This window comes from Pseudonaja textilis, chromosome 2, assembly GCF_049901715.1.
Source record: "Pseudonaja textilis isolate UNSWEBS1 chromosome 2, rPseTex1.2, whole genome shotgun sequence".
Lineage (NCBI taxonomy): Eukaryota > Metazoa > Chordata > Lepidosauria > Squamata > Elapidae > Pseudonaja > Pseudonaja textilis.
In genome coordinates, this window is record NC_141991.1 from 228843725 (window position 1) to 228868898 (window position 25174).

Consider the following 25174-nt stretch of genomic DNA (forward strand, 5'->3'; position numbering starts at 1 on the left):
AGTGACTATCTGTCTGCTGACACTTGGCTACAATTACTGCCCTTTGCCTAGTAAGGAGTTTCATTGAGGAGCGTTGCTCTGCTTGTTTCTATAGACATCGAGACCTGGGGGTTGTACCTCATTATCTAATTGTTCCAGTAGAACAGGAGATGCCTGTGGCTGATCAGCCTCAATTGAATTCTGGCTTACTGGCTTCAGAGTTTGACTATTCTGAAGCAGAGGCTCAGTTGGAGTAACACTGTGAGATTCAAGGTCAGGATCACATTCTGAATCATGGCACATAGCAGATATAGTGCTGAGGAATAAAAATAATAATATAAATATTACAAAGAAGACATATTTTAGTTTAACTAAAAATATTTATTAACAATGTAAAATGTTTAATATTTTACAGTTAGAGCTATTTTGGCATGCCCTATAAGCAATAACACTAAGTTGATGTTCTGACACCATGCTTCAACCTTTACAGGAAACAAAATGGAATAATGTTTCGGTGGATTTTATTGTTTCCCACACCATCTTTTAAATTTTCTACTTAAGGTTGTAACATAAACATGTTCAGATTTTTTATTTAAAAAAAGTAAAATAGCTATTCCTATGCATTATACAATATGTAGATATTATCTCATATTTACAGGAACAACATATCAATGTTATGTTGCTTATGTATTAGAAATTAAAAAATTGTACTATGAAGATCTTGTATAAGTTGTGTTATAGAGTGGAAGACTAAATATGAATGAGAGCACAAAAAGCAATAGAGTGTGTTTGTTCTCGTACAATATTGGCTCTGTTTATTTTAGCATTTTAGAATTTAAGCACAATTTTGCTCTTCTAAACAGTTTTCTATGGATTAAAATTGCTTAATAGAATATGTTCAAATGTTCATAACATCATACTAGCAAGAGCTACAGTCATACTGTTGCACTGTACATAATTGGTTGTGGCTTGTACACTAAATAAAAAATTTGCATGTGTTGGTTAATAATCATATTTGCATCTAATCACAAAATGATTTAAAGTAGACATGCTATATGCCATCAAAAAAAAGTTTAAAAATATTCTTAATAGTGTTCAATTGGGTTTCTGAATTTGGTTCCTTTCAGCAACAAACTCTTTGAAAAGGAGGGAAGAAATATAACAAGGGGCATGTAGAAAACGCACATGGTCATTTTAGAACAGGGCTTCTCAACCTCAGAGACTTTAAGATGGGTGGGTTTCAATTTCCAGAATTCCCCCAGCCAATTGAGTTGAAGTACACCCAACTTAAAATTTCTGACGTTGAGAAACACTGACTTAGATCATTTTAACTGATCCCAATAAAGGACATTTTGTATTGGCTGCAGTCATCTATACTCCTCTGAAATGGATCATTTAACTGGAGACAAGACAGCACAATCCAAAGAATCTTCTCTTCCGTCTTCGCACTAATGGATAAGGAGTCAAGTTTAGCAGGCTGCTATCATCTGTGATTTTAAATAAAAAGAGCAGAGTTAGTCTCAGTAGCAATTGAGTGTGGATTCTTAACAGCAACATTTCTGCCTTACCATAGAGCAAGCTGTGAAATCTGGAGGGCTTTAAGGGGAAAACTTGATTCATGGGGTCTGGGGAAGTTTTCTTTCAAACTTCACTATAATAAATAGTAACTCTTGTGTACATTTCACTATTAGAATATATTTTATTATGGTTTAGGAGAGAAGCACCTTCCTCAATCATATTTGATACCTTCAGGTTTCAGCAATGCTAGCACCTTGAATACTATTATTATTGCTATTATCAACAATTATTCTGATCTACTTTTGTAACCAGGATGCCTATAAACATATTGAAAATGTAAATAGCAGAAGAGATTAGAATAACTCTTTGGTGACCAAACCAACCGGCTTAATTTAATATGGACATCAGTTAAAAACTCCAAATTACAAACTTGTCAAAATAGAAAAGTGTGAAAGAGATGTCGAAGTAACACTTGATAGCAGAGAAGTGATTAACACAATTAACTCAAAATGGAGTTACATCTTCCAATTTATGGGGACCAGTAGTATCTTTTAATACTACAGATACAGCAACAGCAAATTTACAGAGTAATATGAGAATAGGAAGGGATGGGAGCTAAAGTACATGATACTGTACACAAGAGCAGATGTAATATACATATTTTAGGCTTTATTTTAGCTGGGCTAAGGAGGAAGCCAGAGGTAAAGAACTTGTTCCTTTCCAACATTGCTGAACCCTTCAGCAATCCTAGCCAGTGTGGGCAAAATCAAAGGATGCTTAGAATTCAGCAACAGCTGCAGGATCATGTCCCTCAGTTACATTTTAGTTTATATTCAAAATATAAACTACAAAAAGAAGAGGAGGTAGTCCCATACTCCCTGGCATGGGAGACAACAACAGATATCACCTGTTTTGAAGCATCCAATCTAGTTTATGAGAAATTCATTCACCATTACTGAAAGGGATTTAGCCAGCCGACTCAACTATCGTATTGATAAATACAGAAAAGAAAAGCTTACCTTGATTTTTCAATGGTAAAGGCATAGTCTCCCTGAGTTTACTTAAAAGGTTTTTCATTTCTCTCATATCCCTGCAGACATAAAGCACAGAACTTAAATAAAGACCTATTTTTACATTTTAGAATATAAGAACACCACTACGGAATTTTTAAAAAAAGGAATATGCACACCAACCAAACATGGTATCAACATGTTTTCAATAAATATCAGCTTTTATGCTAACAATAAGAACAACAATTAAAAAAAACATAAGGAAGAATTAGAGAATGGTAAGAATGGCATCAATATATATTCAAAATCTATTTATCTTGGGTGTGTGATACATTTCTAATACTTATTTAAATATTTATAGCCCAGACCAATCATAATGGGACGACAGGATGCAATGAATAAATAAACATTCAAACCAATCTTTATTACAGTCAACTCGTTATTACTGTGCAAACATTAAAAACCTATGACAATAAAAACCAGCAATAAAAAAACTAGTACATCTTCGTGATATACTGTAGGTTGACAAATATACACCAGGCAATTTACAGCAAATATACATCAGTATCATTCAGCATATTAGTTTTGCTAACAAAACTGAGATCAGTTACCATTTATTTAGGTATCTAGTCCTGCATTGTTTTCAGCTGTGATACTGAACATATGGAATAGCTTGGACAAATTCTACTAAATAAATATAAAAGTAAAAAATAATAATTTAAGAACCAAATTAGACCACCCACACCCCCCCAAAACATCATACCTCTCGGTGTTTTCAATATCTGTGGAAACCTGCCATAAATGTTGTTGTATTTCTACTGGTGAAGATGATGTTTCTTCCAAAATAGGAGCTTCTGAACTCTCCTCTAGCTTACTGTCAAGGCTCTTGGGTGCTGCACAGGTCTCTGTCCCTTTGAAAGAAAGCACCAAACAAAACACATTTAATCACAAAGATGTTATGTCAATATCTTCCCCCTAATCCTTTCACCTGCCGATTTGGCAACGTCTGCTTAATTTCGGTGCTATAAATAAAATACATAAACAAACCAACATTGTTCAGGCCCAAATAATCAAGAACAAACACGTGGAGCTACTTCTGAGTAGTTTATTTCTGTTTGTCTACAAATAGAATCTTACCAGACTAAAGCAGTAATATACTCCATGAGTTCCTAGGGAGGATCTCACCTTGTTTTCTTCCTAATAGAGATTCTTAGCTCCGGGTCTTGTTGCCTTCTGGGAAAGCTCTTCCCTCCTGTGGCTCCAGACTACATTCCACTATATCAGGGGTCTCCAAACTTGGCAACTTTAAGACTTGTGGACTTCAACTCTCGGTATTCTGAGAGTTGAAGTCCACAAGTCTTAAAGTTGCCAAGTTTGGAGACCTCTGCACTATATAACAATATGACAAATTGAATAATGCTTGCTGCGTAAATAATGCAATGCAGGGTTTGCAGTTTTCATACTTTATTCTCTTTCTGCTAAGAAAAAAAGAATTGAAGCATGTGCGCCAGCTGGAATGTTCAAGTCTCCCCTTCACTTACTTTTTTAAAAGGCAGGATCTGCCTTTTAAAATGGTAAAATGGCCCTTTAAAAAAGCCCCAGCTATGGTGCCAGGCACATTGTCCACTGAAAGAAAGGAGAACATTTGAAACAGCAGCATGAGTTAGCAGGCTGAGGAGGGGCGGAAGAATCCTGATTAAGAAAACATAAAGTAGGGTCTAATACTAGCTTTATCAAGAGAACTGATAAAACAGAAGAACATGGACATCTAAGCCTCTAGAACACAGAATGGTAGATTAACCATAAGCAAGCAGCAAGAGGCAGAACAGTAAATAATGACATAGAATGCACATTAAAGTTGTTGAGAAAAAAGTGAGTGAAATAGCTTCTAAATATTAAAAAAATGAAATGAAATGCTTCTTTCTAAGAGACATTTTTTGAACATTTTTTGTACAATTTTCTAAAACAAATGCCCTTATAGCTTCTGTTTCCACAGCAGTTTCCAGAACAAATCAGGTCCATATTGAACTAATCTTAAAACATTCTTTCTTTCTCATGTTTTGTATTGCCATAGTGTTTTGGAGCAATTTTTTTAAACAAATGATTTTAAGGTGCAAGTAAGTGTTTTATTTCTGTGCAGGGTTTTCATGCTCTGAGATATTGCTGATATTTATGTTGTTTATATTTATCAGATATTGCTGATACTTGTGCTTTACTGTTAGTGATCAGACTGTCAAAATAAATAAACTTTCAAAATATGCAAAAATCTACACTACATGAACTAGACAAAAAGACAAGTAACACCTATGCTATACCCTTAACGTTTAAAATGCATACGCGTTTATAGAAGAGAACAGTGTACATGTGTGTCAAAAAAGGCAAGATGATACTCACAGTCAAAACCTTTTATGAGGCGTGTAAAAATGTTCAGCTGCATCGTCACAGCCATTATTTTGACTCTGTGATATGACCAACTGACCAGTCCAAAAGGCCCTTTCTGGACCAAAGCTTTTTTAATTTACAGAGAATTGAGTTCTCTAAGTTTATATGAGTCTCCTGAGTTAGAGAAAGTCCCAGAATCATCCCATAAGATCCTCCAGTCTGTAGCAGTCTGCAAGAAGACTCTGGAACTGCACTTTCAAGTGCCAGGCAATATCTACAAAAGCTGGGAGGTGGAGCTGCAACCACTTCACGATTGAAAAAGCAGCCTTTGGGGTGTTTTTTTTTAAAATGGGTAATAAATCACACATTTCACTTATTAAAACACTTTATTTATTATCCTTACTAAGCTAAAAGAGGCTCTTTTCAGTCACAGTCTCTTACTCCTTTTTAAAGATCTGCGCCATTTTTTGAGAAACATGGGATACTTTTTTTCTTTGATAGAGAAATACAAGGAATTAAAGGAATTGTGGTTTTATTTTGTCATTTCTATGAATCTGCCACATTTATTTGATGCTGGGAGTTATAATTTATAATTTTATTGAAGAATCTAACAAAAAATTGATAATTTGAACAAGTATAGTGATCTTTGTTAATAAAGATGATGATAATCTAGAAAGATTAATAAGTGCAAATAGAAACATATATCATTTCCCACAATACAGAAAAATGGATTTAGTTAAGATGGTGATGTAAACTTTTTAACCAAGAGATTTAATTTGATCTTGTTTTTATGGGATATTGCTTCTGGTTTTTATGCTTGAAACAAAAACATGAAATTTAGAATTAATAGAAGATTGAATCGATGGTTTGGTAATTCTATAATTATATAATCGGTTTGTAATAATTACAGTAATGTAAAAAAACTGACGTCATAAATGTATTAGCATTTTACTGTGTTGGAAAGGTTTAGAAGTCAACACCATTTTTTCTTTCCTTTTTTTATCCTGCACTCCCCCTTTTTAAATCTTTATTTTAATTGTACTTTATGCTATAATAACTTAATAAAACTTTCATTTAAAATGAAAAGAAAAAAAAGGCTGACAAACTATATGGCTTATACAGCTATGGACCTGCTGAAGTTTTGCTTGTTTCAGAGCAGACTCAGACCACTGAAGAGGTCTAGAGCAGTGGCCCCCAATCTTTTGGGCACCAGGGATGTTGGAGAGAGGTTTTTCTGTGGATCGGAGGGGGCGTGGTTTTGCACGCTGCCTGCATCCTGCACATGGGGCTTTACTGGTTTGCACAGCCTGGTTTCTAGCATGCCGTGGACTGCTGCCGGTCCATGGACCAGAAGATGAGGACCCTTGGTCTAGAGCAGCCCAGGAAAGGACTGCAGTTGCAGAGTAGCCCAAAGGCTACAAATAGGACCAGGGATGAAGCAAGGCACCTGTCTTCTTTCTGCAGTCAGTCTGGCTGAAGACTAAAAAAAATATATATCAAAGGCTGCAAACTCTAAGAATAATAATTAAGCTAGGAATAATTCATGTCCTTATTTAACTCTAAGGGAGAGGGGGTTGTACAAATGGTAACATACTTAACAAGATAGACTATATCAGAAATGGAAGCTTCATGTTGCCATTGGCAAGATAATTAACTTTAAAATGCTTGAACATAAGTCACAGTTTTACTCCCTGCTGATTTATTGGAAAGCTGCAGGAAGGCAGGAGAGATGATAATTTAAATGACTTAGCTCAAAGGCTGCTTGACTCAAAAGAAATTTGCACTGCTGAAGGAAACCTTTCTAATCTAGCATACATTATCAATAAAAAGGAGAAAAATCATAAGGTTTTTGGATGCTGAGCATCTGATTATTTTTTGAGAACTCAAGATCTTATGACACCCCAGAGCAAAATCGGGCTCTGTGACAGCAGGTTAGTCAATTTAAAGCAATTTCATTATATCTTAAGTTCCTTCATGTACTTAAGATTCTATTTATGCAGCACTTGCACATTTTATAATAAGAGTGAGGAAATCAAAACACACTGTTCAACTAATCCATTCCTTGGATGCTTGGCAAGCTATTTCTGTATCATGCCAAGACTAAGTTACTAGAAGTCATTAGTTTATTACAGTTATGGAACACAGCAGCCTAGAAATAAAACTGTAAAAATAAGCCCTTAACAAAAATGGTCTACCCTCGTGGGCAATATTTTTCTGTTGCACTCGCCATATTGTGGAGCACTCTTGTCTTGAGTGTAGACTAGCACCCTAATTGTTGCCTTTCCAGAAACTGTGAAAGACAGAATTTTTCCTTTCAGAAATGAATGGCCATAAATCTACTTACCACTTTTATGGTTGCTTGTGTTTTTATATTGGCTTTTACGTTTTTTACTGTTTTTGTTTTTTTAATCCAGTAGTGTATAAATAAAGTAAGTGTTCATGTACTTTTCTAAGAAGAATATGAAATACGTAACATAGGGAATAAATGTCATAGTTTTTTATTTCTAAAGCAGCTTTTATGGTGGCAGCGTAGTACTGGCTTTTTTCAAGTTATCTTGACTGTGCCTCATTTTTAATTTCCAAAGGAGAAGCATTATGGCAGAAATGCATTATGATGCACAAACCATTTTCACCAATGGAAATAATGTTTTCCTTTTCTTCTTTGCAAGTTTGATATTTCCCAAAGTATGTAGCACGTTGATTTTTTTAAAGGAACTCCTTTAAGCAAAATGCCCTGCTTTGGACACAATTGGTCTAACATGTGAGATAGCTCTCCCGTTAGCAGAAATAGCTTGAGTCAAGAGGGTAAAACAGAAGTAAGAGGCTACTTCCTTTAGCTTCCAAAGGGAGACCAAAAGAAAAAAAAAAGCCTTCTCTAGGTAATTCAGAAGGCTCTCTTGCCCAGGATTCCTTCTATTTCAATTGAATTTGAAGGACTTTGCAAATAATGACTCCTTTAGGTCAGTATCAATGCCACAAGGAGTACAAAAGCATTCGACTATCTGTCAGCAATTTTCTCCTTACAAACACTTGACTGCCACCAGGCAATTGTTCCACCTTGTTCAGGACAAAATGGTTATGAAGTGGCTCTGAAGTGGCACCTGTGAACAGATAGAAATTCCCAACATTCATCACAGCAAAAGCTCGTAAATAGACACCCACATTCTCACAGTGGCTGTGTTTCTTTTTTTTTTATGGTTCACCTCAGCCATCACATTTCCTCCTTAGTCTGTCTTCTTAAAAGTACATGTGGAAGAGTAGACTTAGAGGGTGAAATGATTAAAAATCAGTATGTTAATTGCTTGGGCATAAGATGTATAAACAAGCATCTACTTCGAGTGACCAGTGTTTGTCAACCTGGCTGGGAAATTGTGGGAGCTGAAGTCTTAAAGTTGCAAAGGTTGAGAAACACTGATTAGACAAATGGAAATAAATTTGCTTCAAAGCATTTTAGACTCTGCAGGTTGGCCATGTTTTTGCTTGTCTGTGTGACTGCACATGCATATCGGAGAATTGTTGGAAAAATATTCAAAGCAGGCAAGTTACTGAAGATGTGGATTAATTAACATATGTAAGAAGGGCAGCTACACAAAAGAAATAAATCATAATGGAGTAAAATGAAGTGTATATACTTGTAATATAAATAACACGATTTCTTTTAGGCCAAAAGTTAATGAAGCGAACAAAAAAAATAAATTTCCTACATGTTAGAAGTTCAAATAAGGCAAATACAAATTTCTTCACTTAAAAAAGAGAAGTTAAATGTGTAAATATAAAGTGTTTAGCAAAAGACCTTGGAGTAAGTCATTATAATCAAAAGATAAATCAGCAAGTTTAATTTCCAATGATGTGAAATTACTAGTGTACATGTATATGATTTATCATTAACTTGATTCTAGTGTGTTCTAGATGGGTTACAGAGAACTAATAATACATAAAACAAGAATAATGAACAACACTACTTTACCAAAAACAGATGAGGGGACGTGCTATTTTTGTGTGGCATAGGAGTACTCCTTTTAAAGTACTCCTTTCCTCCTCTCTCCCCCATAAAAATATCTCCAGAGCAAGCCGTGCAGAGTTGAGTTCCTAAGGTTTGGCTTCTGCTCAATTAGTGTGTAGGAGGAAGGCATCATGCTTGCAAGAGAAGGGCACATCTGGATTAAAAACAGCTCAGTGTCTTTTTGAAAAAGAGCTATTTTAGTTTCAATATGTTTACTGCCTCCATACAAGGAGGTTGATTTTATTTCTGTAGATTAGCTCCCTGAAGGAAGAAATTGGACCTAGGTAGCAAGGTGGACTTTACAAACGATATAAAAAGCAACAGGGAACCTTAAGCTTTGATTTTGCAAAATTGTTTTGTATCCACAAGGTAAGAAAAATCACCAAAGCATCCAACTGTGCGGCTTGCTTAAGTTGATAACCTATCTTCCTGAGTTTAGAGGGTCAGAGACCTGATGATGATATATTCATAATTACACGTTCTTGGGAACATAAGAAAGAAAATGAGTGCAGTCAGGTGAAAAATTATTTGGTAGACATCTCCCAGAAAATTGCGTAGTAATGCAACTTGACTGTACAGCACAGATTCAAAACCACAGTGCCAGGAAATAAAATAATATTCAGAGTTAAACATGAAAGATGTAGTTGTGAATAGCTGCTATATGTTAAGTCAACTGTGATGCTTTTTAAATGCTGGTTAATAATGCAGTGATAACACTCTTACTTTCAGAGGATTAGGAGTGCTTGGTGGACACCATCTTACTGCTGAGAGAAGACTGAGAACAAAGGTATTGCTTGACGCCTCTTAGAAATAGGGTTTTCCAGGATTAATGAGATAATTATTCAGAAATGCTGTTCCATTAGTACATGAAGCCAACGGTATTTTTTTCTACTGGCTTGTCTTGCTATGTATTTACTTTGCTTCTTGCATCTGGTCCAATATGTTTGCTTTGATTGGCATAATTTCAGGTCCTGCTCAGGAGACCATCATATTGCTTTCTATTTGGTAAGTGGAGATGTCAGAGGTCGGTGATATTGTCATTCACTACTGAACTAATTTCCCTCCCTTATAAATTGTCATTTCACCAACTACCAGAACTAAGAAGTAGAATCACTTCAACAATTCTGCTTCTGAATTTCTCCCTCTCTGATTTCTTTCTGTCTTAATTTTTATGAGAATTCTGTGCTCTAAGAAATTATTTATTAAATTTACATGCCACCCATCTCGCCTAAAGGTAACTCTAAGTAGATTGAAAAAAATGTGTTTTTTCTTTGCTCCTCCCCCCATTTTCTATTCCCTAATTTTCCTTTTATGCCTTATGTTTCCAATCAAACTTGAAAGGATTGACTTTTCTCTTTCTGTTAAACAGCTTACTAAAATATTACAAAGGAGGAAATAAAAAAGAAGACAAATGGTTAACTGAGAGAGCCTTGCATGGTTTTTTTAACTGTTATATACTGATAGCTTCTACATTGGGTGGAAAAGAAAACGGCATATGAATCTCCCATCCACAACCTCAAAACTTAAGACAAACAAGCTTGAAACAAGCTTGACAAACAAGTTCCTTCCCCCGAGTAATACTGATCCTTGATGCTACAGACTGAGATATTGTTCACGGAGAACTAAGTCTTAGACTTGGTATTTCATGTCACAGAATGCTGTCAATTGTCCTCCTCTATTAAAAAACACAAGGAGGTGTGTAAATGGTGCAACCATGGCTTAAATTACTACTGCATCAGTGAGGAAGCAGACAATTAATGTACCAGTCTTCCTTTTCTACAACATATTGCATATTTTATAGTCATAGCCTCTTTGAAAATTGCTTTATTCAGAGAGGAAAGAGCTCTCCAAATTTTCATCTAACCACGATCTGGTTACAGAACTCTAGATGACCAGTAGATGGCAACAAAATGTTTTCAACATGGAGGCCCTATTTCTCATAAATAAAAGCAAAATGCTAGAGACATGTATGTATAGGTATTTTATTTATTTATATCCCAACTTTATAGTATTATTTTTATAAATAACTCAAAGCAGCAAATATACTCCATTGTCTTCCCTATCTTCTCCATCACAACAGCCATTTGATGTGAATTGGGCTGAGAGAGAGAGAATGATGGGCCCAAAGTCATGCTGGCTGGGGAATTCTGGGAGTTGAAGTCCAAATAACTTAAAAGTTGCTGAAATTGGGAAACACTGCTCTAGAAGAATAGCTCATTTTCTGGGAATGTATATCATGAGACAAAATGGGAGAGTAAACATGTTTTGCATCAGGAAGGAGGGAATGTCCCCACCAACCATGATTGTTAATTGGAAAGGAGGCCTACTTCTCTCCATTAGTCAACATAGCAGAGAAACAAGAAAGAAATTGAAATGTTCTTTCATAAAACTAAGTGCACAGAGTTTTGAAAGACAAATGTATCATGCACTAGCATGCCAGGTATCAAAAGCCCACCTGCTTTTTCATCATGCTATTTCAGGACAGGGTAGAACAAAAGCCAGAGGGTGCTGAGCAGCAAACATTATGCCCATTCCATTATCCATCAATACAAAGGTAAGTGAACTATATTATGATTTGGCAGCAAAGAAATCTTCAGAAACCTGGGGCTGAGATTGCCACAGCCATCTTCTATGTCCAGCCACCTGGCAACCAAGACCAATTTGGACACAGGGGCACCTCCAACCCATATGAATACAAATAACCCAAGCGCCAAAAGTATAAAAGTACAGAAACAGCTGATGACAAGAGAGCTTTTCCATAAGAACATTTGGGAACAAGACATTTTCTAAACAAAGGTATGTGATCAATGTGAGTATGGAATTGAAGCAATAGAAATGAAGACAGCAACACTGAAGTCATGCTTTAGCAGTATCAATCTGGCTTTATGACATAAAGCAACCTACGATTCAATTCCTGGTGTTTATTGTGATTTTAGATTTCTAGACAAGGTTTTCTGTCTTCTGAATGAACTTACTCAATTCTCCAGTCGCTAACCTCTTCCGTGACCCTCAACTGAGTCTTTACTTCTGACTCCCCTATGATGAGCTATTATGGTAACCTTACTTATACCATGGCATACTAATTATTTCTGAAATCCATGTAACATATGTGAATTTCTATGAGGCAAATATAAATACTGTGTACACAGAAAATAGAAGTTGTGCATAAGTTGCCTAAAAAAACCCAGAGAAAAATCAGTGTTGACCACTTTCATTTTATATGGCCAGCTTTTAACAATGGTATAATAATCACCCCCATGAAAAGCCAAGTAATTTTCTGCTCCAAGTAAGACTTTTTTCATAGTCCCCAGAAGCTGGTTAATAGGGCCCTGCTTTACTTCTAGAGAATCCACGAGAGACATATTTAGATTGCTGAACTAAAGAATGACCTATGAAAGGAAGTTAGTGCAATTTTTATGTTTTGAGCGGGTGTGCTATTTTGAAATGTGGGATCTGTGATTCCAAATAACAGTTGATTTTATTTTAGCCTACGGAAGAAATAAGAAAAGATAAAATGGTTCTTTTCAAAAGCAACAAATCAACATTCATATTCTTCTGCAAATCTGTATCGGACTATTTATACTGCCTAAAGATGCAAGAAATCTGAACTGCAGTAGAAGGGCTACAAAGGTCTGGGCTGAGTTATAAAGGCTCTGTAACTATCTATGGGCTGAAGATTAACAGATGAATGTCCTATTTCACAATTAGCCATTGACAGCTGAATTGAATGAAACAATATCTGAAGGATTTATCCTATGTTACCTTCCTACCTTTCCGATGAAGTTGAAGTGATCCAAGAAGGCATATGGATTTCAGCATCTCTGTGGTGTACATTTCTAAGCAACACTGCAACTGGATATATAGTCTACAGATTTCAGGATGAATTTCACCATCTTCTGGCCTGCAACAGATATATGTATGTGTAAAACAAGTAGAAAATGTTATCATTGTCAACCTAGAATTCTCCTCCCCACATTTCTCCATACAGTGCATTATACACACTCTGTGTGTGTGTGTGTGTGTGTGTGTGTGTGTGTGTGTGTATACCCCTCCCCGGGTATGGCAAGCCCTGGATTGGGGCTCGATACTTACACTATATAAAATATTTTTCTTTTGCATGAAATGCCTAAACAAAAAAATATTAATTGTAGGGACATCTAGAAGGTATAGAATCATCAGCTACCAATTCCTCCCTGCCTTACTTCTCTGGATAAGACAAGCCAAGATTTGAAGTTCAGTTGAGGAAACAATTTGTGATTGTTATCATGAAAGTCAATGACGTCAAAAGAATTGCATAAGCCAATGAATATTTCAAAACCCAGGTAAGAAAATCAAGCAAACACTTCAGGAACAAACATTCCCAATTTTATTTCAAGGTGTTGATTCCTTCCTGTTGCTTTTTTCTCCAGCAAGAAAAATAAGTATGCTAATGATCACTAGTTCATTAGTCATTTTCCAACTTTGCTGATTTATTTTTTTAAAAAAATCACCCAACCCCGATTACTAAATCTTTCCCAAAATTTGCCAAATGGAAATGCAATTTCATTTTATGTAAGAGAATGTTAATTCTAATTCCATATGAAATGGATTTACAATTACATTAAGAACTGATTTACATCAATGTAACAATCTGTGAAATCTTTGATAAAATTTATAGACTGCTATTCTTTTAGCATAGAGATCTATAAATGCTTAAAGATATATAGCTCTTTTGATCAAGTAATACTAGCATTCCGGCTCCAAACATATTCATTTATTTTTTAAAATTATCTGCGATATAGCATTATACTTGACCACAACTATTGTCAATCCTAATTATAGCTGAAAAATTATTTTTAGAAACTTATTTTGAAATTAACTATGAGTTGTGAAAAAGATAACAATTCTATATTAGTTATTAGGTTCAAACAAAATTAAACAGTGTGATTTATTGAAAAGCAAACAAAGTTCTGTGGAGAGCCTTAGTAGGACTTAGTATGGAAGATACTGAGATGTACTGCTCCTCTGTCTATGAGATTAATTAAAATCAGTTGGTACACATCTTATTTAATGACAGTAATTAGGACCATAATTTCCATAGCTAAATGACAGCTGTAAAGTGCAAAACCACATGATGGTGCTTCTTAGTAATGGCAGTTCCAGCATTTCTGGTTGCTATCATTAAATTGTGTAACGTTGTTAAACACATGGTCGCCATCTGTCACCTCTTGCCGGCTCACCTACTGACTTCGCAAATAGTGATACTGCGACTGTATTTGTATTTATAAACTTTGTATTTACAAACTAGAGATGAGGACCGATTGGAAGTACCACTTGTTCAGCACAGTTGTAATTTCCAATAGTCATTAATGAGTGGTCATTAATCAAGGATTACCTGTATTCTATGCAACACTAAGCCATTTTAAAATCCTAGCGGGTGAACAATAATGACCTGATTTGCAAATACCATTAAGCCTAAATCAAATAAAATAATGTCTTAGTGTTATATGTGAACCAAATCTTTAACAATAAAAGATACTTTACATTTTGAGAGATTATGAAGGAAAACATAATAATCTACTGACTTCTATTCAAAAGCTTGATAGTTATACAAAATATAGTTCTTGGAGCACAGGATATTTTCCTTCTTTATTCATATGGGAAATATTCCATGTGAATGATGGGAAAATAGCCATGTGTACAGGGTTCTGGATTACAGCCATATTTATTTTTAACCAAAACATTAAATAAACATTTCATTAGGCCAAGATAAATTACAAGCATGACCCAGTATTTCTCAAAGATCTGTTGCTATGCCTGCCACATAGGTCAACATTACCCCAGAGAGACAGATGGTCCTGACTTCGTTGGCCTTTCACAAGGCATTAAAGATCTGAACCTTCCCACCCACATTTGGGCTGGGAAATGTTAAAATCAGTCTCATCTTCTAATTGTTTTGTCACAGTAATTTGAAGGACAAGGGGCTTTTTGACCCATGGCTTGTGTTGTAGGCATTATTTTGAATACAGATTTTATGAACCATGTTAATTATTTTTATAGTACATTGCTCAGGGTTGTCTTTGAAAAATGGTTGACTGCGGATTTACACAAATAAGAAATAAAATTAATTGTACAGAATATGACATTTCAATGCAATAATTTTCTGAAAAAAGAGGAATCAATCAATACTTGCAATTTCAAAATACTATTTCTGAGTTAGTATTATTGCCATTATTTGTAAGAGATTTTTCTATCTTAAACTACCATAATCTATCATAAGGACAGAAACTGACAACGCAGTATACAGTGATTCTCCAGCCAGACATAATCATTATGTAAAATGGAATAGGTGCCTTTGGTATTACTTTCCTATCTGCAATTTAGCTAAATTTTTGAAGCTTCTATTGTTACAGAATGCAGGCTTGAGTTTCTACATATCAGTTGCCTATGTGTACTGAAACATATGTTTTGGAAGGTATGCTTGAAAAAACAAAGAAGTTCTCTCTTTCTGGAAAATTAAATGAATGTACCTTGGGCAAAGTCCTGAAGCTGAAGTGAAAAAAATAAGGGTGCTAGGAAGTAGATTACAGTTAATGAGGTATTCAGACAAATAAATACATTTATTAAAGTTACTAGCTCATGGGCCACACATTTTCTCTTAATGTTCTGAAAATCCAATATGGAGGTCTGCAAAGGAGAGAATAGAGTGGAAAATCCCAGTGTAATAATTTCAATGCAGTATTTCATCCCATGAATTAAAGGAAAAAGTTATACTGATTTCCAGAAGCAGAACAAACGTCTTGCAACGAAAAGGCCTTTGGACCGTCTACTCAGGAGTGTCAAACTCATGTTGTCATGGCGGCAACACATGACATATCCAGACAGACTTTTCTCTCCTTCACTAAACTGGGTGTGGGCATGGCCAGCACATGATATATCTGGCCTTTGGCCCGGGAGTTTGACAGCCCTGATCCACTTAGTAGGAAGCAAGTAAAGGGAAAAAACTGCCCAAGACTTTGGAAGGATTCCATTAGTCACATTAGGCAATATTTGGCTACATTCTACACACTGATTAAATAGGCAAAAATATGCTTTTGTATATGGTAGCTTGCTGTATACCCAAGTGGACATTTTAAAAAGATAATTATCCTGTGAATGGAAGCATGTTCTGTTAAAATTAAAATAAAACGGTATTTTTTTAAATCAAGGAAACTAAAAGCCAAAATATAATGATCACTGACAAACTACCTAACAGCTGATGATAACAATTTGAATATGTGAGCTCATTTTAAAATAGGAGTGGTTTAGTGGGATACAACAATGCACACATTTCTCAACTATAAATGCTAAATTTGTTTTTCACCCTCTCAGGCAGAAGAAGAAATCCTTCCCTTGGCAGAACCTGTGAAATACTATTCTTCAGGCTCTGCAATTCATTCTGAAACTCAGGAGAACCATCCTCTGCCTTTTCATCACATCCACATGGTTTCCTTGTTTCCTTCTAGTATCTGGGAGGCTTCTTGGAATGCTGGCCCTGCCTAAGTGCCTTCTGTGTCTGATGCACAAGTTCCATAGAAAGCTGGGGACTGGACAGTTTTACTATTAGCCTTTCACCTTCTCTTCCAGGAGTACTTGTAGCATGTATTCTTATTGTCATCTTCTGAAGACAACCACAACCACAAGCCTTGATTCCTTTTTCAACATTTATCTTGTTTCTTGTGGCTTCAGCCTTGCCACGTCTTCACCTTTGGAACTATTCATGAAAATCTGAATCAGGTAATCCTCGACTTATGACCATTCCATTAGCTACTGTTTTGAAGCTACAGCGACACTAAAAAAAAGTGATTTATGTGCGTTCCTCAAAATAACAGTCATTGTAGCAGCCCATAGTCACATGATCAGAATTTGAGCGCTTGGCAACTAGGACGTATTTACAATGCAGTATCCCATGGTCACGTGATCACCTGCAACCTTCCCAACAAGCTTCTGACAAACAGAATCAAAGGAAGAAGCCATATTAGCTTAACAACATGATTTGCTTAGTGACTGCAGTGATTTTCTTAACATTAGCAACAAAAAAATCTCAAAATCGGTGTTGTATCCTTTGGGTGGAGAACCAACTGCTGAAGTATTGTAAAGTGCATAGAATACACCTAGATTAGCAAGTAACAAACTTTTAAAGTACTTAATTTAGTCCCCACAACCATTAGTTTTGTAATGTTGTATCCAGCCAACAGTGATTTAGTATTTAAATTAATACAAGAGAAAGGAATGAACAGGGACAGGACTGTCTCTATTGAAAATAAAAGTATATCCGTAAGGTTATTACCGCCTATTAAAATGTTCTTCTTAAATTATAGTATATTACAACAGTGCCTTATGATACAACACTGGAAAATATCATTATGACAGAATACTGGAAAGTAGATTTTCGTTAGCAAAATATGCTCATTTCTTTTAGGGCTATTCCCATATTATGGCATCTAATTCCCTATTCTGTTTCCTCAATAATCTTGGGTAAGAACCAGAACCAGAAATGAACTGGGGAACATCCCTATCCCTCACAATTAATTTCCTCCAAGAGAAAAAAATGCCTAAAATAGAATTCCATTAGGGAAATATAGAAATAAAATGGTACCCAATTAACTGTGACATAGTATGGACATTTAAAGATACAGCATTTCCAGAAGTTTTGGAACTAATCTGAAGAAACTCTTTTAGTCCCTCTGCGAAGAAAATGAAACACATGAATGGCTTGGTTATATCACCAGTAATTGGAATTTATTAAGGCATCAATAAACATGAACCCTTTTGTGCACAGAGGTGACTAAGATAGGACACAACTTTGGAAAGACAAACCTAAACCTGATTTGCAAGAGTGAACTGGTGATCTTGGCTATTTGTCAATGCCTTCATTTTACTTCTTTTTGTATGGACAGGCAAGAAATAGAAACAATCTGGATAAATTCTCTGTTTTGATTTGGTTTCCAATACAAATTTCCAGGAATGTTGTCTCTTTCATAAGAAAAAGAACAGTCATTTTTCTTGGGTTTTTTTTCCTAAAAAGGAAAGAGTTTGGCACATATGTTTAGTATATTAACTTTATATAATTAGAGTGTTAAGATTAATTTGAATTATATTTTTAGATACCTTTGGAGAGCATGATGCAAAAACATTTGACACATTTTCTTTCCCTGACTATTTCCCTTTAAACACAATCAGTTCCCTCGACAACCTGGATGTTTCATTCACAATACACAATTTTAGAGATTATTTATTTATTTAATGTACTAGGCTACAAGGGTCCCTCTTGTGGATATATAGCTATTTAATTAGCATATACTTTATAGAAGGATTCTATCTCTTGAATCTGTAGCACTAAAAATCCAGAATTAACTCTTACTACTGATATAATTGAGATTTTAAGAAAAAGAAGTGTAATAGCACCCAAATTGTTCTGGAAACAAAATGGCATTATAAATTTTTAATGCGTTTTCAGCCATGAATTGTTATTCTGATTGGCTTTTTACTTCTGATCTTTAAATGGCAACACATAAATGGAAAATTAGGAATTCTCAGGCTCAGGCATGGGGGATGGGCACTAAAAAAAATCAAGATGGTGGTTGAGATCATGCGATTGCAACCTCTCTCTTTTATAAGCACATACATATATAAAGGTGAAGGGCTTCAGTTGTAACTACTATCTCAGGGGTGTCAAACTGGCGGCCTGTGGGCCAGATGCGTCATGTGCAGGTCACGCCTATCCCAGCTCCGCAAATGGGGAAAATGTTGCAAAGCATCACATGATGGCAACGTGACATGGCGAGTTTGACATCCATGTACTATCTTGACCCTCCCCCTGCAGATGCCATTGAGCACTGTGAAACTCCTAAAATGATAAATGAATTCATGTGAATTCTTCATGAACAGGGATGGAATGAAGTCTGGATTCGCAGGAGGGACTGCATTCCAGAGGCCAAAAAGGAAGCAAAGTATGTTTGCTTCCTCTTGAATGTTTGATCAGGTGGATGATGGCAAAAATGGCTCTTCCCTAGCGACTCTCAGAGAACGCCTATTATCATGCAGTTAGTTGCTTTAGTTTGGCAAGATTTTGGTCTATAGGTGAAGAACAACAACGGAAACTACTCAGAAGTAACTCCATGTGTCACTTCTGGTTTGGGCTTCTTCGGCGACAGATCGAAATCGCAATCTTGCACGGGTTTGATCCATGCTCGCCGCTGGAGCACCCCAAGCCATCTGGATTTGGGGCTGAAGCCACCCTGTAGAGGTAGTAAAGAAGGGGGAGCCATCAGCAGGGTTGAGGAGAGCCACATCTCTCCTCCTCGGCTGGCCATTACTCCTTTTCCCAAAGGTGGTTGCAGTGGTGGTCAGAAATGGCCACCTCAAAGAAGAACCCGACCGGACAAGAATGTGTAGGAGGAAGTTTAAAGGAGAAAGTTTGACTGACCGGGTTGAATGGAGAACATCTATTTAAGGTACCTGGAACCTGAATTTTAAAGACTAATACTATTCCTAAAAAAGATTTTAAGCGGCAAAAGAGAAAGGGAAAGAAAAAGGAATTGGCTTTTCTTCCTCTCACATTGACAGTTTTAATTGACTTGGAACGTTAAGAAGAGATTCAAATAAAAAATTCTTATTAATCCACTTTGACATTAATAGGCTATTTCTAACTGAAAATAAAGTATCAAAGGGATAAAGATTATTGGATAATTTAAATATTTTCTTTAAAAAAAGAAAGAAAACAGTGGAGGAAAAAAGGAAAAAAGAGGGTGGAATTCGGAAAATGGAGGAGACCACCAGGAACTTTAAAAAAAAATCGATAGTGGAATTTTAACAAGACTTGCAAAAGACACATTGTAGCTGCAACTTTGTTACAAGATAACAAAGCCCCTGGAATGAGAAAGTGAGAAAAGAAGCAAGAAAAGTTTTGGATTATTGGATGATTCCTGGAACTTTGGATGGAGGATCCTAATGAAACAAAATAAAAACAACTGGGGGTTGTTTAAATTTTTTTAAAATGGCATCACTCCCTGAAGAGTTAAAAATGAGACTTAAAGAACAAAAAGAAGAAGCACAAGAGGGAAGATGATCTTTTGGCTTCGTATTTCAATTTTTTGAAATGGAGATCTTGAACTATGAAAAACAACAAGAAACGCTCACAGAACAAGAAGGGCGGGACAATGAAGAAGCCATCTTTAACGACCAAGCAATTTTAAGCGGGGTAAAAAAGGGAAAGGCGGGGGAAAGGGAGTTAAAAACTTAAGCACTGAAACAACAACCAAAAAAATAAAGAGTATTTTGAAAAGTAATCATAATATCAGGAAGAAGCAGAAGGGAGGATTACAAAAAGGAGAATCAGATAGAAAAGGGAATAAAAAGGGGAGGGAGAAGAAGAGAGGGAAGAGGGAAAGGAAAAGAAGCTACAAAGGACAGAAACAAGATAAAGAGGTGCAGGAAAAGCGAACAAGAATTAAAGGTATAAACCTATTTAAAAGAAACAGAGACAATGGTTAAAATTTAATTTAAGGAGAGGATTCTGCAAGGGTGCATGGGATAGCATTGTTATATTAGAAATAGAAAAGGATTAGAGTGATAGAAAAAAATTCTATTGATGTGTAGTGGAATATTTGTTTGTAAAGAGAATAAGGCTCTCAATGATTTAAAAAGAACATTTAAAAAAACTGAAAAGAAACATGGAAGATTTTTATCAGTTGACAAGATGAACTTGAATAAGAATAATAACTTTATTGATTACTGTTAATAACTATTGTTTGGATTTTTATTTAAAGTCAGTAATAAGTAAAATATGAAATATAGATGATTAAAGTGAAAGACAACTGATATTACTAGGTAATGTTTGTTAAAATAAATAGAAATGTAAAAGATTGTTATTAATATTAATGACAGAGCTGTACTTGAATAGAATAATTATTCCCTTTACTATTGTTATACACATATACAGATATATATATACATATATACTTTTTTCTTTTAAGAATTTAGTGTGTATTTTTAAGGGAGTGTACCAAGCAGAATTCGATTGAAAATAGGTATGTGTTATAAAATAGAGGTTAGAAAATCAATGTTATAACTGTAAAGATGTAACTAAAATTTTTAAATAAGATTTGAAAAAAGATACAAAGGTGTTACACTCCAGTCTAGTAATTACAGGGGAAAATTTGTTTTATGAGAAAAGATAGTATGAAATTGTAAACAGGACAGATGAAAGTATAAAAACATTGATTGGAAAGATTTTAAAAAATAGAAAAAGATATGTAATTGAATTAAGAAAGGAATGAGATAATTTAAAATAAGGCTATTGGAAGTAAAAAAGGGAAAAGCTATTGAAAAAATTGTGAAAATAAGTTGTAAGATATGTATTAGAATGTATAAGATAAATATGTATTGAGTTTATCTCTGTATGGAGAAGTGATAACCCGGGGGCACGCTGTTCTCAAAAAAAGGTATTTTATTTGTATTTGTATGTTTTGTGAAAACTTAAATAAACTTTTATTATAAAAAAAGAAGTAACTCTATGTGTTTTTCTTTGTTCTTGGGCGGTGGACTGACATAAACAAAGTAAATGAGTAGGACCTGAAAAAAAGATAAATATCTGCAGGTGTCATTTGTACTACTTTTAAGGTATAAGATCTATTAAAGTCACCCTAATCAGTGTAAAAAAAAAATGCGTACAAGAGACCTAGAAGCATTTTCCCTCGCTCTAGCTGTATAACTTCCTAAGAGAAAAAAAAAAATCTGTTCTCTTTGGCATTTAGAATTGCTACACAGAAAACACACAAGCCGCCTACACATTCTTCCTTGATTTTTGCTGGAATTTAGGATATAGCTATTAACTGTCATGAAAATAAGCCTCTGGGATGCCGTTTTTTAAGAAATGCCAAGGTGTTAAATAATAAATATATTCAATACTCTTGTTAACACTTCCAAATTTAAAAAGCACGAATAAGCTTACCTTTACCTCGGTAATACAAGTCTGAAGGCAATTTATACATTTCACTTAACTCGTGAAGAACATTATATTAAAATCTTTACTCACTCCTTGTAAACTCTCTTTTCAGATTGTTCATTAATACAGAACAAGAGAAATATTCATTTCTGCATTCATATTTGAGGAGAGGATATTGATATCCTAGTCTAGCAGAGGCAGGACTCCGCAAGCATAGCTAGTAATGTGGACCGGTTGGGAACACATCTACCATCTGATTGTTAACTTCAGTATTTTAATGAGATGCAGCCTAAATATTTTTTAAGTAAACCAACTGTGATCCTCTTGATAAATCTATTCATTATTTAGAGTCTAAGGTGATTCAACTGAGCAGCAATTCTGGGTGCCCTTAGAAATCTGAACTTATTTAATTTGTAGCCTGCTGTATGAACAAAGAAAAACAAACAGAAAGAGAGGGAGTGGGAGAAGTAGAATATACTGGAGAAAACAACTTCAGCCAATTCTGAATTGCATCAGAAATGATAGCATAGCATATTCTCTGTTCCTGCGTATTGCCACAGATCAATCTTGATCAATCCTGATGATCCACTAGTTTTGTTCAATGGGGACCTCAGAGGTGTTCAGCAACGGTAGTGAAAACCAGGGGAATCTGCAAAGGGGAAGAAGAGGAAAGCAGAAAAGATGCATAGTTGAAGCTATACACCTTTTATGTACTTCTGTGATGCAGATAAAAAAACGTGTGGGCTTTAATGCCTTTTGCCAGCATACCTCCCATGAGATTCTATGGGTGGAACAGGAAAGTCCTTCCTTCCTTCCTTCCTTCCCTCCCTTCCAGTTTTCAAGATCAGTATCATGACATCGCTTTTAGTCAATTCCTAGTGACTTTGCAGATGTGTTCATACATTTTTTTTTGTAATTTCCAGCACTGCAATCAAATTATAGTTTGAATTACACATGAAGTATTTTATAGTTCACTTTCCTTTGTTCCTCATTTCAAGAAAATATTCTTATATGAGAATTGTAAGCAACCATAATTTCCATGTGGAAAACATAAAGTCAGGAATAACAAATACTTGTGGCCCACCAAAAAAACCCACCTTATTTCTCCCAAGGGCTTTTTTCTTCAACCAACATCACTTAAGAGAAATTGACCATCTGAACTTTAACTCGTTCATTTGCTTGCTGAGAAATCTTGCTCAAGCAGAAAAGTTGTTTTAAATAAAAACAGCAGAAAGGGGGAAAGCACTGTACAGTAAAAGAAGAGAAGGTTAAACAGAATTTAAGTAAGAGTTCAGCCTGCATGTTCTGCCGGTACTGTACAAGGGCTTGCTAAACCAATAAATTTCTGCAGTCTTTAAGGTCCCCAAAACAAATAGCTTAAAGAATGCTGAGTACAGTGCAGATGGATAAGAAAAATGAAAATCTGGAGAAGGAGGAGCCTCCTCGCTGACAGTCCGTAGATCGCATCTCTCTGCGGCTATGGTCCGTGCTCTTTCGTTGGAGAGCCCTGGTCATTACAATTAGGGGCTGAAGCTGCCTTGGAGGGGTGGTGGAGTAAGGGGAAGCCACAAGCCAGGTTGAGGGGAGTCGCATCTCCCCCCCTGGGCAAGGTCTTTTCCCCCCGAAGACAATTGCAGCGGTGGTTTGAAATTGCCACCCTGAAGAGGAAGACTCAGCTGGATTAAGATTTGTGCAGGAGGGAAGAAAGAGGTGGATAACATCTGAACCAGGACAACTAGGCAATACAACTAAACAAAAGTATCCCAGGATTAAGGTAATATGGAATTTTTAAGTAAAGAAAACTGACCAGCGAAATTACAAAGGGACAGGAAAATATATATATATATAGACAGCTAAGCGGGGCTTCGAATCAGGAAAGGAAGAAGCCGGAACTAAAGATTTAACTAAATTGGACTAAAATATTTTGGGAATAAACAGGCATAAAATAAAGCTGGACTTAAGATTGTCAAAAAATAATAATAAAGTTTACAAATTGGAGACTGGACTGTGCTGGAATATTGAGGTTCGAAAAACCCTAAATAAAAAAATAGGGGGGAAAGGTGAAGACTTTGTATAATGGAGAGTGCCATCTTTTGACAAAAACTTGAGCTCAAACAAAAGGGAAAGCATCCTGTTTCTGAATGAACTTGTGTGGATACTGATTGTGGGATTGATTGATGTTTTTGGTATAGACCCTCAGCTGGAATAACTGAGAACTTTAGAAAATTGAAAGAAGAAAGAAGGAAAGTAAAAATGGTTTTTTTGTGGACTTTAACGATCATAAAATATAAGAGTTTGTAAAGATATCTCTTCGGGAATTAAAAATGGAACTTAAAAATATGAGAGAATTACTACAGGAAAGAGGCGAACCACTTTGCTCTGTATTAGAAAAATGGAAATGGCAATTTAAGAACGAGAAGAAAGAGCTTCAGAGGAGGAGGAGTCGACTCAAGGAGAAGACATTTTAAATAGACAATTACCACAAAGAACACTACAAAGAAGTGGGTTAAGAAGGAAGGTTAAAAAGTTGAAATTTAAGACGGCAATCAAAAGGGGGAATACCTGTGTAGTTGGGAAAGACAGAAAGACCCAGCAGAAAAGGGGAAAGGAAGATATTAAGAAAGAGAGGGATATAAACTGGAATGAGAAAAGATATGGGGAAAAGAGGGGGAGGAGAAGCAGTAAGAAACAGGTGCATGAAATAAAGAAATACGGAAATAGTAGAATGTTGAAAAGAAATTGCTTTTTCAGAGATAATTTTCTAAATGCGCCTATAAAAATCTCCCATAAGAAAAGTGAAAAACAAAGCAAGTCCTGTAGGTCAAAAGTCCATTCTAAGCCACTCAAAAAAGGCTATTCTGGTCTTAGTTAGCCAAGCTTTTTAGATGTCACCACTTCTTGTTTAAAGATGTGATCTAAAATATTATCATTATGCTCCAACCACAGAGTAGCAATGTAGAAACAAACTTATTATATTTCACTGAAAAATATTAGTGTTTATGTTATTGTCCTGTTATTTTATTTCCATAATCTAAGCATCATCGCAAAATCTCCAAAACCATAAAGCCTACAAACTTGAAATTTGGCATGTATGTTCTTCTTGGCTTCTAGGTGCTCACTAAGAATCTATTTTTTTGAAATGACCATCAGAGCATTTGTATTTCGTATATTATTATTGACACTCTCTGATGCTAAGAAGTTCTACTCCCCCTCCCCACCTGAAAAGAAATCTGTTCCAAATGCAAAACACAAGCAGAGAGGAGTTTCAGTTTCAGTTGTGCAACATCAAGCAGCTTTAGTACAGAACAGTTGAGC

At 35.6% G+C, this 25174-nt stretch overlaps 1 protein-coding gene across 3 annotated transcripts in view; it reads right to left on the minus strand.

Annotated features, from left to right (window-relative positions):
- Positions 1–339: 339 nt before the first annotated feature.
- RGS7BP (regulator of G protein signaling 7 binding protein) overlaps positions 340–25174 on the minus strand; it is a 53843-nt gene continuing 29008 nt past the window's right edge. For all 3 annotated transcript variants that reach the window (XM_026717169.2, XM_087927228.1, XM_087927229.1), the window contains 4 exons: positions 12663–12793; positions 3271–3418; positions 2517–2587; positions 340–1466 (listed from right to left, as the gene is read on the minus strand). In XM_026717169.2, the coding sequence (XP_026572954.1) occupies positions 1375–1466; positions 2517–2587; positions 3271–3418; positions 12663–12793 (442 nt within the window). In that variant the 3' untranslated portion in view covers positions 340–1374. The remainder of the gene's footprint in view (positions 1467–2516; positions 2588–3270; positions 3419–12662; positions 12794–25174) is intronic.